General features: G+C 35.7%; 1 protein-coding gene across 1 annotated transcript in view; it reads right to left on the bottom strand.

Annotated features, from left to right (window-relative positions):
* Positions 1 to 610: 610 nt before the first annotated feature.
* SLC25A16 (solute carrier family 25 (mitochondrial carrier), member 16) overlaps positions 611 to 17,295 on the bottom strand; it is a 27,686-nt gene continuing 11,001 nt past the window's right edge. The window contains exons 5-8 of the mRNA XM_014548181.1: positions 12,841 to 12,907; positions 7,168 to 7,330; positions 4,294 to 4,362; positions 611 to 2,176 (exon numbers count right to left, since the gene is read on the bottom strand). Coding sequence (XP_014403667.1) covers positions 2,020 to 2,176; positions 4,294 to 4,362; positions 7,168 to 7,330; positions 12,841 to 12,907 — 456 coding nt within the window. The 3' untranslated portion in view covers positions 611 to 2,019. The remainder of the gene's footprint in view (positions 2,177 to 4,293; positions 4,363 to 7,167; positions 7,331 to 12,840; positions 12,908 to 17,295) is intronic.

The raw sequence follows: 17,295 nt of genomic DNA on the forward strand, positions 1-17,295 counted from the left end.
AGCGCCGGCGTTTCCACGAGGCGCACCTGGACCGCAGAGCCCTGGGGGAAGGCGGCTTTGCTCTCTTCCTGCGGCTTTGGAAAACAGCGGCTTCATAAATCTGGCCCAAACTATATGCGCCCGCTTCTGTCTAGACAGGCCACCCTACCCCCAGTGCACTGGAAGGCCATGGGTTCAATTCCCAGTTAGGGCACATGCCCAGGTTCAGGGTTCATCCCCGGCGGGGTGAGTGGGGAGACAGCCAATCAATGTCTCTCTCACATCAATGTTTTTCTCTGTCTCCCTTCCTCCCTCTCTAAGATCAATGGAAAAAAAAAAGACACAGAATGCAAATTTTTGTTTAAAAAATACCTGCAATCCTTTTTATTGATAACATAGCTGAGATACTTATTTTATATATTTAAATTATCTTGAGATTTGATAACAATATTTAGCTACAGTGTAATTCAAAAATGAAAATATACAAAATGGTTTTAGGAACACATGTATTTATACCTGCAGGTATACTTATAAATCATATAAAGATACATATTTACTTTAAAATAAACACTTTGAAAATGAAACCAGTTCATCTGGAAAAAAAAAAAAAGACACAGAATGCAAATTTTTGTTTAAAAAATACCTGCAATCCTTTTTATTGATAACATAGCTGAGATACTTATTTTATATATTTAAATTATCTTGAGATTTGATAACAATATTTAGCTACAGTGTAATTCAAAAATGAAAATATACAAAATGGTTTTAGGAACACATGTATTTATACCTGCAGGTATACTTATAAATCATATAAAGATACATATTTATTTTAAAATAAACACTTTGAAAATGAAACCAGTTCATCTAAATTTTACCAAGGTGTGACAAGAAATCTTTTATGCAAAAGTAAAAATTGAAGCAGAAATAACACTTTCAACTTAGTTTTCTAATGTCTTAAAAATCACATCAATTCTACAAATCACTATTTCTGAGGACAACACTGTAACTGTTCCCCTCCCATTTCTATCATGCTTATAATAAAACATAAAAAGTACTCTAAACACAATAAATGGAATTCTTACATTTTAAACCATTTTAACATAAAGAATAGCAATTCAAATGATTTTTATATTTCTACTTAAGTTTATATTACACTAAAACTATTTTACATGGAAGAACTAGTTGATGTATCATGACAATATTTTAGAAACAGTCTTCAACATTCACATCTATATTAATGGATATTTCATAGTGCACTGAAATAAATTTTCTAGTATACACTAAATCATCTAACAAAACAAATCTACTAGTATAATGCTAATCTGTTTTGAGAGCAGATAATCAGTATTTACTATTACTACCTTTGGGAAATACACTGACTTTTAAAAATATTTAAATCAGTCATAGTATCTGGTAATAACATTTCAGCAATACCTGAAAAATTCTTCACTTGTTGAGTCTCTACATGGCTACTTTTTAAATACAATGTTTGCTTTTTGAAAAAGTGAAGAGAAAAAAATTTGTCCTTTTATCCAGTGGAGCAGAATTATAAGAAGAGAAATAATAAGAATGATATTCCAAGGCCGGCTTCTAAGCTACAGCTTATTATAAAACTTAAAAGTTCAGTTTTCATTATTCTACTGCAAAGCCTGTTGGTTGTAATAATAATAAACAATGTTAGAGTCTTTGAAAATCATGATTACAATGAAAAGCTTGGAACAGCATGATACAGCTAATGACAACCTCTTGAGTCCCATTTTAAGTTAGTTCTACTTACAAATAACACTTTCAAATAACCTAACTGATTAGCCAGCATCAGTTTAGGAAATTTTTTCAATGTTCTGTGCTGTAACTTTTGGCATCAAAAGGCATAGTAAGCACTTTTGATTTGTAATGAGTAAAAAAATCAAGTACTAAAATACCAGTGGTTCCTGTGAGAGGGTAAAGTCCCTCTTCAAGTAATGTTCTCCCCCAGATTAAACTAACATTTTATTTCTCCCTCTGAGAATTTACTAAGGAGAGGAAATCACGATTTTTTCTTCAGTTGAGGTGAAAAAACTGCTTCATGAGTTCATATGTTGTAAAAGCCACTGCTTGAGAGGGAATGCAGCGAATGTAGTTCAGAGATAAGCCACGATATAATCCTCTCCGAATTCCATGGTGTCCATAGACATATTTCATAGTCTCCCGCATGGTACTGAAAGACAACAGTTAAAAGATGACACCTGTAGGCCCACTCATGCAGGGACAATTTTAAGATCCATAATAGCATTTTAAAAAGAAGCCAAAATGACATCTTTAATAGGTTTTGGAACACAAGTGCTAAAACAAGGTAAAAATTCACAATAAAACTGCAATTAATTCCAAACTCGTACAAGCACTATGCATAGAATTGCCAGGCTCATTAATAACATATATTTTGTTTGTCTGTGTCTATGACATTTACTGGCAACACTATTCCATAATAATATTTGAAATACTGATGTAGTCTTTTTAATTTCTTAAATATTTTTATGTTTTTAAATATATTTTTATTGATGTCAGAGAGGAAGGGAGAGGGAGAGAAAGAGATAGAAACATCAATGATGAGAGAGAATCACTGATTGGCTGCCTCCTGCACACCCCCTACTGGGGATCGAGCCCACAACCCGGGCATGCACCCTTGACTGAAATCAAACCCGGATCCCTTCAGTCCGCAGGCTGATGCTCTATCCACTGAGCCAAACTGGCCAGGACAATAAAGACTTTCTTGTTCAAATGGTGTTTTTTTCCTTTCAAACAAACGTTTGGGGCTCTTTGCCTTTTCTTTTTTTTCTTTTTTTAAAGGAAAATCTTTTTCTTTTTTCATAATTTTCTCGATTGCTTTCAGAAAGGAAGGGAGAGGGAGAGAGTTAGAAACATCAATGATGAGAGATAATCATTGATCGGCTGCCTCCTGCATGCCCCACACTAGGGATCAAACCCGAAACCCGGGCATATGCCCTGACCAGGAATCGAACCGTGACCTCCTAGTTCATAGGTCAATGTTCAACCACCCAGCCACGCCGGCTGGGCTGCCTTTACTTTTCAAATCTTCAAAAAATCTTTTGGATCAACAAAGGCCATTGAACAAACATTCTGCTCTTCCTGAGGGATAACACATCACCAATCAAATAGAACGATTCTAAATATTTATAGAAAATTCTAGAGCTGAGCTGTGCAACAATGGTAGCCACCTGACTTTAAATGTGGCAAATCCAAATTGAGATGTACTATGAATATTAAATACACTCTGGCTTTAAAACGCTTAGAATAGCCCTAGCCAACTTGGCTCAGTGGATAGAGCGTTGGCCTGCAGACTGAGGGGTCCCAGGTTCAATTCCGGCCAAGGGCACATGCCTGGGCTGCGGGCTCGATCCCCAGTAGGGGGCGTGCAGGAGGCAGCCAATCAATGATTCTCTCTCATCATTGATGTTTCCATCTCTCCCTTCCTCTCTGAAATCAATAAAGAAATATATTTTAAAAAAATAAAAATAAAATGCTTAGAATAAGAAAGGGATATATTGCCCAGCCGGTGTGGCTCAGTGGTTGAGTGTCGACCCATGTGCCATGAGGTTACTGGTCCAATTCCCAGTCAGGGCGAATGCCTGGGTTGTGGGCTCAATCCCCACTAGAAGCAGCTGATCTATATCTTGCTCGTATATAGATGTTTTTCTCTCTCCAGCCCCCTTTCTCTCTCTCTAAAATCAATAAAAACATATTTTTAAAAGGGATATAAAATACTGCAATATTGAAGTTATATTTTAAATTAAATGGAAATATTTTTTTAAATATTTTTATTGATTTTTTACAGAGAGGAAGGGAGAGGGATAGAGAGTTAGAAACATCGATGAGAGAGAAACATCGACCAGCTGCCTCCTGCACACCTCCTACTGGGGATGTGCCTGCAACCAAGGTACACGCCCTTGACCAGAATCGAACCTGGGACCCTTCAGTCCGCAGGCCGACACTATCCACTGAGCCAAACCGGTTTTGGTGAAATATTTTTTAATTTCATGTTTATTTTTATACACGTTTTAATGTGGCTACCAGAAAATTTTAAATTATACACCAATGATTCTCTCTGGTGATTAATATTTCTGTCTCTCCCTCTCCCTTCCTCTCTGAAATCAATAAAAAATATATATATTTTTAAATCTTACAAGGTAATCAGGTTAAACTATGGGAGATAAAATGGGAGTTCTAGACTACTGGTGAGACACAATCCTACCTCACTACTTACTTTAAACATTACATTTCCTAAAGAAAAGAAACAATGACAAATGGAGAACTTACAGGCACTTTTCAAATTCTGGAAGAACAGTTCCTAATTGCATTCGCCTACGAGTTACATCAAATGGGTAGCTGAAAGAAGAATAAAGCAAAAGTTAAAAATGATTTTTAGTTTTCTGCTCAACAATTATTGAGTACAAAGCCCTATATATGCTAAGAAATAATGTGCTCCTATTCTCTTATTGTTTTGTCTAATATGGGAGTCTGGATACAGGCACATAAATAAATAAGTTAACGATACAGAGGTCTCCTAGGTTAGATGGTTCTTCTCTCCCATCACAATATCAAGCTTCATTCATTCCTCAAGGCCAAATAAATGCCACTTCCTGAAGACAACAGGGTGCTTTTCACGGCTGTAAGCTGAGGCGGGGTTTCTCATCATCGGCACTACTGACACTTTGGGTTGGATACCTCGCAGAGGAGGGCTGCCTGTGCATTGTAGGATGTTCAGGTGCATCCCTGGCTTCTACACACTAGATGCCAGTAGCACTCCCCCAGCTGTGACAACCAAAAATGTCTCCAGACATTAATAAATGTTCACTGGAGTCAAAATCATCCCAGTTGAGAACCTTACTCTAAGAATAGTCACCACATCCCCTGTATAAAATAGACGAACCAAAAAAATTTCTTTAAGGACTAAAATTAACAATATAGTTAATTACATTTAGAGGACAGAGAAAATTCTATGTAAAAATTGCTTGAAACGAAATATACAAAAGTAATCTCTTTTCAAAGTAGAATTCCAGGAGATTTTTTATTTTGCTAATATTGACTACTTAAATTAGGTTCTGTGCTAAACAATTTATGTACTTTATCTCATTCCATCTTTACAACACCTGCATGAAATACGTACTGTTATCTCAGCATTAAGGTAAGAAAATTTTAACAAACTGAGTCTGTCTAGTGTTACAAAGCTGCTTTCTACTTTCCTACTCAAACTTCTCCATGTACCTAATATATACATAAGTGATATATGACAAAAAATAATCATATACTTTTATAGACATTTAAGTTTATTATGAAATAGTTATTTAAAAAAACAAAACAAAACATGCACCAACCAAGCAGCTCAAGAAATAACAGTACCAACAGGTGAACTCCCTGTGTACTTCAACAGCATCTCCAGGAATTATTTTTTAATGGGGTTTGGGGAGAGGAAAAACTTCATGAGGATAAAGGGACCAAAGCCTCAACCTGAATGATTCAGTTTCCAAGCAGGAACAGATGTGGGTAGAAGAAATGGATTAGTAGAACGGAGAGAATGTAAGAGGACTAAGTACAAGGATCAGAACCAGGGAAATCACATTGAGGAAGAAAGAAAATAGCACTGTAGGCAATGTTCTGAAGTAAAAAATGATAAGACATAATGAGTACACAGATATGTAAAATGTGAAAAATGATTTCAAGGTATTACTAGGACTAGAAGATCAATGTTTATCAATACAAAGAGGAAAGAAAGGAATACCTGAATGACAGAGTTGGCACTGACTGCAGAAGTCCAAGTAGAAATATCCAAGAGCTCGTCAGAGAAGTAATAGTGAGTCAATAATGGAGACTTAAACAGAACTGGTTATCTGTAGAGAAGTGACCTTGAAGCCATAAAGACAGATAAGCTAATTCTAGATATTTAAGGGGAGAGCAAAGGTCTACACCAATAGGTAGGAAGAGGAGGACATGATCAGCAAAGAACCGAAAAAGGGAAGGTTAAGGAGCATGATTGACAAGAGAGGGCACTGTTAAAAAAAACCAAGGAACTAGAACAATTGAAAGGAGAGTAAAAACCTGAGAAGAAGCCTCTGAATCTGTGAAGAATGAATGGTATAGAATATAGTTTAAGAAGAGAAGTGGGAAAGAGAAGACAGATTTTAAGGATCTAAGTTGGAAATGAGTAATAAAGAAAAAAGGCAGTAAAACCAAGAAGAGAATCAAAATAGCCAGAGGTGATCATATCTCTGCAAATGAACGAGATCCCACAGCAAGGTTTCCAAAGCAAACCACACACACCCATCTTCTTCTTTACCTGCAATCTAGTGTGATCTGTTCTCACACACAAGTACACCAAATTTGCTTTCACAAAAGTAACAATTGCAAAATCCAAGAAACACCTTCCTTTTCAGTACTTGTTTTACTTTGACTTTTCTTTTTCCATTGGATCCTCTGTTTTGAGTCTGTGACACTACTACTTCCTGTTTTACAGGATACTCCACAGTCAGACAGCTTTTCTTCCTCCTATTCCTGAAAAGTTCCTAATTCTAAATATTCCAGCCTCTTTTATCTCATCTACACAATCTCTCTTGGTCTAGAGAAATTCGTTGAAGCCACCATTCCAAGTACTTTATAGTAGTATCTTTATGTTTCCACTAGCACTTAAATTAACATAGAACTCCACTGTATTGCTACTGTCTCAATAACAGTATAGGCTTCCTGAGGCAATAGCTGTGTTTTTCCTTCAGTGAACCTCCCAATGCCTCATACACTGTCTGACAAAGCAGGCCTTGGAGATTTTAGTGCAAGAGAAGTTGTGCCTTACACGCACAAACACAAACACAATGGCTCAAATTTCAGAAACTTCATTTAGGTGAAATCATGAGAAAATATGGATGAAGACTATACTCAGTGTTTTTTTCTACCTTTCTTCCTTATAAATGAACGACAAGAAATTGGGTGGGTTAAAACTAATTTGGTCAATTTGGCACTAAATTATTTATAATATGCTAAAAGTGCAGGCACGTCTGAAAAGAAACGTATTAAATTAAGACATACTTTGCAAGGAATCCTGTGTTTTAATAATCTATTAGAAAAAAATGATTAACCAATGCTGAAAATCAGGATTGGGTAACTGCAATTTGACTGAATTAAGTTGATGAAGAAACTTACGATATTGTCTGTGCTATTGCTCCAGCAACACCACCACAAAGTAAGTTTATGTGAGTTTTCAAAACTAAGACATTAGGATTGTCTGATGAAGGTCTGCCAAGAAGGGTAGGAGCATGGGAAAGCCCAACACTCTTTAAGGTACCAAAAGTAAAAAATGAAACACCTGAAAAACAAAATATAAATTCACCACGATGCTTAACAGAACATGAGCTGTGAAAAGACACCATTCTTACAAAATAACCAATTAACTCAAGAAACTAACTATGCATTTCCTGTTTCCTGATATTTGGCTTACTCTAAGATAAAAAAAAAAAAGTCTATAAAAGTAATCTAAAGACAACAAAATTACCACCTATAAAAAATTATAGCATTGATTTTCACACACTAATATATACTTCAGTTCACTGAATAAGGGCAAAGGTGAGTATACTGCCACCTTATATAGGAATAGAATTAAACTATTTTCCAAGGTTTCACATGAATAAACATTAAATTCATGATTAATAATTACAAGTAAATATGACAACTTCTATTTATAATAACAATAATGATAACATAAAATAGAGGCAAAAAATTCAGAAGTAACAAAGCATTTTTATTTTAACTTGGTATCTAATTTTGTCTTCAGGGAAGAGTTGTGACTATGAGACAAATGTTCATATTGCCTCCCAAGGCATGTGAAATCTGATAAATGTTGAATTAAGTTACTGGTAATATGAAGTTGGTATTGCTGAAAATTTACATGATTTTTATAATAGACCTATTAAAGTTATACATTAATAAAATCAAGAATAGAATTCAAGCATTCCTATCACCTAAGTATTAATCAAGACATCCTGATATCTCCTAAATTTTAAAAACATATTTAAAAAGATACTTGATGCTTAAGAATAAGCATTTACAAAAATTCTGTCCAGGATAATACCTCAATATATACATTTATTCTTTTTTTCTTTTTTTTAAAAATATATTTTATTGATTTTTAGAGAGGAAGGGAGAGGGAGAGAGAGATAGAAACATCAATGATGAGAGAGAATCATTGATTGGCTGCCTCCTGCACACCCCCTACCAGGGATCGAGCCCGCAACCCAGGCATGTGCCCTTGGCCGGAATCGAACCTGGGACCCTTCAGTCTGCAGGCCGACGCTCTATCCATTGAACCAAACCAGCCAGGGCATACATTTATTCTTTATACAAAATTCTTATGATCTTATAGTATTTTGAAATGATGATATATAATTTTGGAGTATTCCTACACTTTTATATTTGGGAAATCTATTCTAAGAACTTAATCTAAATACAGAAAAAACTCATAACAAGAAAGTTCCCAGCAAAATAAACGTAAGAAAAAAAAAATTAGAACTACTTAAATTATGTGGAATCATATTTAGTTAAATATGACACAATTAATAAAAACTATGTTTGCCCTAGCTGATCTGGCTCAGTGGACAGAGCATCGGCCTGTGGACTCAAGGGTCCCAAGTTCGATTCCGGTCAAGGACCGGATGTGGGATGTGGGCTTGATCCCCAGTAGGGAGTGTGCAGGAGGCAGCCAATCAATGATTCTCTCTCATCATTGATGTTTCTATCTCTCTCACCCTCTCCCTTCCTCTCTGAAATCAAAAAATATATATTTGTTTAAAAATAATTAATTAATTAAATAAAAACTATGTTTGTGAAGAGTATTCAAAAATATAAAAAATATTTGCAAAATGGGGAAGAATTAAGAAAGGAAATTATATATACATATATATGCATTAACTATGTAAGTATATATTTTAAAAACTGAAAACTAAAACAAAAACAAGCCCTAGCTGGTTTGGCTCAATGGATAGAGCGTCGGTCTGCGGACTGAAGGGTCCCAGGTTCGATTCCAGCCAAGGGCACATGCCTGGGTTGCGGGCTCCATCCCCAGTAGGGGGCATGCAGGAGGCAGCCAATCAATGATTCTCTCTCATCATTGATATTTCTCTCTCTCCCTCTCCCTTCCTCTCTAAAATCAATAAAATATATATATACAAAAAAATAAAATAAAACAAAAACAAAAAAATATATAAAGACAAGAAAATATAGCAAAAAATTAAAGAGCTCTGCCTCCAGCATAATGGCAATATATGTATTCTGAGGAACTCTGTCACTGCAGAACAACTATAGCCATTGCTGGGCTTGCAAAAAGAATGAGGTCTCCAAGAAGCCCCAGAACCACCACCTTCCAAAAATAAAAGCTGGCCCATGAGAGTGGTATAACAAGTCCATATTGAAGCCAATAGCAGCAGGGCCATTGAGATGGATCCTGCCATTGGTCCTATGGAGGAAGGAATCACTGAGTCTGAAACTCAGAGATTAAGATCAAGTAATAAGCTCACTACTAAAGACCACGAAATATAGGAGAAGGCAAATAAATTTGTGTATTTATAAAGAGTAGGGAGACTTTGGCTGGTATGGCTCAGTTGGTTGGTCATTGTCCTGTGTCCTGGTCAGGGCACATGCTGGGTTTAGGGCTCAATCCCCAGCAGGGGACAGTGCAGGAGGCAGCTGATCTATATCTCGCTCCTACATAGATGTTTCTCTCTCTCCCTCTCTCTAAAAAATCTTTAAATAAATAAATTCAGGAAGGTTAAAAAAAAGAGTAAGGGTGTAAGAGTTTAGAAAAATAAGCAAACAAGGTAAGAAAGGAATTTAAAAAAGAAAAAGAAAAGCAACACATAGAAATCAAATAGCAAGGTATAGAAACAAGTCCAAATATATCAACAATCACAATAACAATTAAGTAGACTAACTGACAATTAAAATATCTTACAAACTAGATTAAATAAAATATCCAGCTACAAATGATTACAAAATAAATACCTAAAACATAAAGACATGAAAAAGTAGAAAATAAAAAGGATGAAAAAAGATATACCAGGCAAACATTAACTTGGATATGGCCAAAAAAATAATTATGAGGTGGCCCTGACGGGTTTGGCTCAGTGGATAGAGCGTCGGCCTGTGGACTGAAGGGTCTCAGGTTCGATTCCGGTCAAGGGCATGTACCTTGGATGTTGGCACATCCCCAGTAGGGGGTGTGCAGGAGGCAGCTGATTGATGTTTCTCTCTCATTGATGTTTCTAACTCTCTATCCCTCTCCCTTCCTCTCTGTAAAAAATCAATGAAATATATTTTTAAAAAAATAATAATTATGAGGTGGGTAGGAATTTGAACAATGACTAAATGCTACTCAGAATTTTTTTTAAAGTTTCAAATGGTATGAGGTCATGCTTTTATAAAAGCATAAAGAGCTCAATACAGATATATTGTGGATGAAATAAAGTGGATTTCCTTTAAAACAATTTGAGATGAATGAAGGTGGAGGGAGTAATTAGGAGTTAAAGTAAGACTGGTCATGAGTTGATCACTATTGAAGCTGGGTGATAGGTACATGGTGGTTCATTACACTATTGTCTACTTTGAGTATGTTTGAAAATGTCCAAATTTTAAGTAAAAACAACTAAAAGAAACTCATTGGATGCAGCTAAAGCAGCATTTAGAAGAAAAATGCTTACATTAGGAAAGAAAACAAACCTAAAGGTTGAAAGTTAATGAGGTAAGCATCCAATTGAAGAATAAACCCAGAGAAAGAAGGTGATAATTAAGGCATGAACAAAAATCAATGAAATTGACTAGAGAAGAGAACATGTAAACAAAAATGAAAAGTGGGACATAACTATAGATAGACCAGATGTGAAAAATTATGAACAAATAAGAAAAACCCTAGCCAGGTAGCTCAGTTGGTTAGAGAAACATTCAGATACACCAAGGTTTTGAGTTAGATCCCCAATCAGGGCACATACAAGAACCAACCAACGAATGCATAAACCAGTGGAACAACAAATTGATGTTTCTCTTTCTCTCTGTCTGTTTCTCTTTCCCTTCATCTCTCTTTCTCCCTAAAAATAAATTAATAAATAAAATAAAAATGAAAAAGAAATTTTTTTAATCTATTTTTATTGATTTCAGAGCAGAAGAAAGGGGGAGAGCGAGATAGAAACAAAGAGAGAATCATTGTTCAGCTGCCTCCTGCATGCCCCATACTGGGGATCGAGCACTCAACCCGGGCATGTGTCCTTGCCCTGACCAGAAATTGAACCATGACCTCCTGGTTCAGAGGTCAATGCTCAACCACTGAGCCACACCAGCAGGGCAAAAAAAGAAAACCTTTTAACAAAAAATTGAAAACTAGCCCTAGCCAGTTTGGCTCATTGGATAGAGTGGACTGAAAGGTCCCAGGTTCGATTCCGGTCAAGGGCACGTGCCTGGTTGCAGGCTCCCTCCCCAGTAGAGGGCGTGCAGGCGGCAGCCGATCAATGATTCTCATCATTGATGTTCTATCTCTCTCTCACTTCCTCTCTGAAATCAATAAAAATATATTTTAAAAAAATAAAAAATTTTGAAAACTAGCACAAAACAGTAAAGGTAAGGTATGAATTACCAAAAATGGCACAAAAACTGTACAACCCTATAATCATTCAAGAAACTAAGCCAGTATTTAAAAACCATCCCACAATTAAAGCTTTCAAGAAACAAGGTAATTCCAATCATTTTATACAGATTCTTCCTGAGGATGGAAAATGCAGAAATACTCTTTAATTTATTGTATGAGATCTTGAGGATATTACAAAGTAATCTCACTTATAAATATAACTGTAAAACTTAAAAAGACAGCAAATTGAATCCAACAGGATATAAAAAGATCAATGCATCACAACCAATTTGGGTTGACATTAATGTCATGAACCATATTAACCCATTAAAGGAGAAAACTATATGATCACCTCAGTAAATGCAAAAAAGGGTATCTGACAATGTTCAACACCAATTCAGCTAAAGGTTCTTATCAAAACTTCCTGAACCTGATAAGTGGTACACACTACGGTAAACATTATGATAAATGAGAAGTATTAGAAACATTCCCTTTAAAATCAGTAATGAGCCAAAATGCCCAGGATCATGATTTTTATTCACCACTGCATTGTAGGTCCTTAGCTAGTATAGTAGGATAAGACAAACATAAATAAACAAATTTTTAAAAAATAAGAATTAGATGAAGTAAGAAAAATAATATTATTTGCACAGGATCTGACTGTCCACACAGAAAATCCAAAACATCTACAAGTAACATGGTGGGTGGCTATAATATCAACAAGGAGGATAACGGCAAGTTATAAGATCATGTCAAAATTAAATCAAGCAATAAACTTAAAATGTAATTTTCTAAAAGACAAAGCTTATAAGGTGTCAATGACTAGATCTAGCAAAAATGTCCAAAAACTGTATGAAATTTCATTCAAAATCCCAACAAAAGTGCTTTTGCAACATCAAAAACTGATTTCAAAGTCTGTGGAATAACAAAATATCTACAGTTCTTACATTCCTGGGAGGAAAAAAGCATTAAGTCCTGGGACTTGTCCTACCAAATATGAAACTGCACGCAATTATTGTTTTAAGAAGTAGCACTGAAAATCACTGGGGAAAGGAGGGACTAGTTAATAAATGGTGCTGAGTCAAATGGTTACCCTAAGGAGGAAAAAAATAATCCTGACAGATTAGTGACTTAAATATAAAATGCTAAACTTAAAAAATCATTCTTAAAAGAAAATGAAAAACCAAGATTCTGCCAAATTTGAAACATACCTGCATATGGAGCCATTCCTAATATAGTAGGCATCAGGCCTCTGTAAAATCCAAGGAAACCGCCTTCCTTTTGAATGAAGAAACAACAGAAGATTACATTTCTTTCATTATGATAAACATCAAAGAACAAAGGCATACATTATAGTCCTGGCCTGGTAGCTCAGTTGGTTAGAGCATCGTCCTGATACTGCGAGGTTGTGGCTTTGATCACCAGTCAGGGCACATACAAGAAGCAACCAATGAATGCATAAATGAGAAACAACAAATCAATGTTTCTCTTTCTCTCTCACCCCCTCTCCCTCTTTCCCTCTCTCTGAAAAAAAAAATCAATAAGTAAAAATGTTTTTAAAAGCATATATCACCCTATCCAGTTCTGCTCAGTGGATGGAGTATAGGCCCTCAGACTGAAGGGTCCCGGGTTTAATTCTGGTTACAGGCTCCATCCCTGGACCTTGTCGGGTGCGTGTGGAAAGCAACCAGTCGTTCATGTCTCTCTCACATCGATGTTTCAACCCCCCCCTCCTTTCCACTCTCTTTAAAAATCAATGGAAAGCCCTAGTCAGTTTGGCTCAATGGATAGAGCGTCAGCCTGCGGACTGAAGGGTCCTAGGTTCAATTCCAGTCAAGGGCACATGCCTGGGTTGTGGGCTCGATCCCCAGTGGGAGTTGCGGGAGGCAGCCGATCAGTGATTCTCTCTCATCATGGATGTTTCTATCTCTCTCTCCCTTCCTCTCTGAAATCAATAAAAATATGTTAAAAAGAAAAAAAATCAATGGAAAAAAATCCTCAGGTGAGGATTAGCAGGGGGAAAAAAGCATACATCATAACAAAAATATTATTCTGGGACCCACCTTGAAACACAGATGTGTTTTCATAAATATTATTACAGTGGGGCCTTGACTACGAGTTTAATTCGTTCTGAGACCGAGCTCGTTAAGGAGCTTGTTAACTCAAATTACTCTGTCAACTCAATGCAAAAAATCGGCCGAGAGACAGCTGGTATCTCAAAAAACTCGTTAGTCGGAACACTCATAAGTCAAGGCCCCACTGTATTATCAATTACTTATAAATAATAGGATACTTATTTAGATAATATTCAAAATATTTTTCTAAATATAAAAAGACGTTATAAATGAGAAAAGTAAATATGTACCTTTGCATAAATTGTTTTGAATGCATGAATAATTCCTGTGTAAGTGTGTTCCCCTTTCACCTGGAATGCTAGGCGAACTCTAACCATGTCAAGAGGGTAAGTACAGATAACTGCTGTCATACCTGAAAAAAGTAAAAACTTAAATGTACAATAAATTTTTTGACACATATATCTCTTTCCTATCATTATATCACATCATATATGTCACATTTATGAAAGATATATATATATATCTTTCCTATCATTTGTTGTGTTCTCAAATTATAGCAATGATGAAAGCCTAATGAAATCAAAGGTGATATTGATACAATTTTATCATAATAGCATAAGCTGAAAACAAACTTGTAAGTAAAGGGTCAGTTTGTAAAATCTTTTCAAGCTCTGCCCATTGTGAAGATATATTGTTAGCACTAAAACAGTACAGTGTAAATGGGTCACAAGTATTTTGTAAATTCTATTGTCTATTTCAACATAAGATAGCAGAAGGAAAAACTATCTCCATAGCAATAGGCAAGATGACATGTCACAGGCTCAGGTCTATGAACAAACAGCACATAGCAATTGAGCAATACATGTTAGCTAATATTACTCACCAACACCGTCATGTCAATGTAAAATACTCAAATATTTCTATACCACCTGGCCACCTGGCAAATAGCTGTTGCACTTAGAAAGGGAAAGGCATTGCCCTGGCTGGTTTGGCTCAGTGGATAAAGTGTCAGCCTTCGGACTGAAGGGTCTTGAGTTCGATTCCGTTCAAGGGCACATGCCCAGGTTGTGGGATCGATCCCCAGTAGGGGGCGTGCAGAAGCAGCTGATCAATGATTCTCTCTCATCATTGATTGGCTGCCTCCTGCATGCCCCCTACTGGGGATCGATCTCACAACCTGGGCATGTGCCCTTGACCGGAATCAAACCTGGGACCCTTCAGTCCGCAGGCCAATGCTCTATCCACTGAGCCAAACCAGCTAGGGCAATAAAAATATGTTTTAAAAAAAGAAAGGGAAAGGCATTTATAAACACAACACAAAATGTTAAAGCCACAGAGAAAAAGACTAACGCATTTGGCTATGTAAAACTTCAATATGAGGGGGTTAAAAACAACTTTTAGATGAACTTTTCTAAAAAATCACAAATAAGGTCAAAAGACATATCTAAAACTGGGATATAAAATATTAGCAATATTTCACAGAAAAGAAAACAAATGTCCTAATTCCAAAACTCATAAAAATGAATATTTAAAGAATAGAAACAACTAAGATAAATACAAATGGTCACTAAAATTTGAAATGCTGATCAACCTTATTCATAATTAATTTCTATGTATTAAAATTTTTATAAGATCCATAGGGGAAAAGGCCATTGAAAGCATTATGGAGATCAGTTTGCCAATGTCTGTCAAAATTTAAATATACATATCCTCTGATAAAGCAATTTCCCTTCTGAAAATTTATTCTACAGATATAGTCACACAAGTACAATGTGTTATTTGTAAAACAGAAACTGAAAATATCCCAAATGTCAATCAATAGGGGATTGATTAAATAAATCATGGTACATTACCTTAGAATATAACACAGTTCTAAAAATAAAAAGAAAAAAATTTGACCTCTCAAAAAAAAGGATATAATGCAATTCTTTAAAAAAATAAGATCTAGCCGTAGCCGGTTTGGCTCAGTGGATAGAGCGTCGGCCTGCGGACTGAAAGGTCCCAGGTTCGATTCTGGTCAAGGGCATGTGACTTGGTTGCGGGCACATCTCCAGTGGGGAGTGTGCAGGAGGCAGCTGATCGATGTTTCTCTCTCATCGATGTTTCTAGCTCTCTATCTCTCTCCCTTCCTCTCTGTAAAAAATCAATAAAATATATTTTAAAAAAATAAAAAATTAAAAAATAAGATCTATGTACTGATATAGAAAGAGTCTTGAGATAACTAAAAGAAAAGTTCTTATCCCATAGGGTAGGGTTAGAAAAAAGCATACATAAGAAATTATTAATACTGATTGCTTCTAGGGAGTGAAACTATTTTCATTGTATAGGAGTAGGTATTACTATAGTTGTTATAATTTTAAAAAAATTTTAGTAAAACAAAACAAAAACATTTTCAGAAGGAGAATTGTCAAAGAGACTATATGTTTTTTCCTTTGTTGTAAGTTTAGACTATTCCTTACCATCTCCTAATGTAAAATGCTCTTTTTGAGTAGAAATATCAATGATTTCTTATATAATTGAATATAGAAAGTTAACAAATGTATGCTACTTAATGTCACACATATCAGCTAAACCAAATTAAATTTGTTAGAAATAAAATATACCCACTCCTCTTACCTGCCATGGATCCAGCCATTAATCTGTGCACATGACCAGAAATTCCCAGCTTTGTAGTAATGAACTAGAAACCAAAAACATCAAATATTTTTAAATAAGATATTTTAAAAATGCTACCCATTTCACTGTTTAATAATGAAGACTTATTTCAAAAGAGTTACAGAACTAGTAAAAAGAAAATCAGTATTAAATGGGAGTGAAATGAGCACACTTATATGAAGCTGGACAGCGTTATATCACATTATGAAGAGGTCAGATATTTCCTCTACAGCCTCTGCTCTAATTTTGTACTTTTACAGAGCAATCTACCTTAGAATTACTGAATATACTACACATTGATGACCACAAATAAAGTGTGAATGGGAGTAGTAGGAATAAAATGCTTCTACAGACAATGCAGTCTTAATATACTGAGGGCATCCATTCTATCTGACAGGCTAGCTTAGAATGTTGTCCCATCTCTAAAGTTTACTTTCATTTTAAGATACACTGTGAGCCCTCGCAGGTGTGGCTCAGTTGTTGGAGCATTATCCCATACACCGAAAGGTGGCAGGTTTGATTCCAGTTCAGGGCACATACCCAGGTTGTGCATTCCATTCCTGGAAGGATGCTTATGGCAAGCAACCCATCGATGTTTCTCTCTCTCCCTCTCTATCTAAAAAATAAATAAATAAAATTTTAAAATGGAGTCATTAAAAAAAAAGATACACTGTGAAATTTAACCCCTTTCTGTGTTAAGATGTCTGAATATTTGAGAGGATAAACTTTCAGTCAGCTAGAAAAAAGAAACCTGATCAATGAGTAAGACAGAAAAAGCTGTTAACTTATTAGATCATTATTTATTAACAAACTTTTACAATATGATTTTGCCATTTTAATAAGAAAATCAGCCCTAACCGGTTTGGCTCGGTGGATAGAGCGTTGGCCTGCGGACTGAAGGGTCCCAGGTTCGATTCCGGTCAAGGGCATGTACCT

This window comes from Myotis brandtii, unplaced genomic scaffold, assembly GCF_000412655.1.
Source record: "Myotis brandtii unplaced genomic scaffold, ASM41265v1 scaffold499, whole genome shotgun sequence".
Classification (NCBI taxonomy): Eukaryota; Metazoa; Chordata; class Mammalia; order Chiroptera; family Vespertilionidae; genus Myotis; species Myotis brandtii.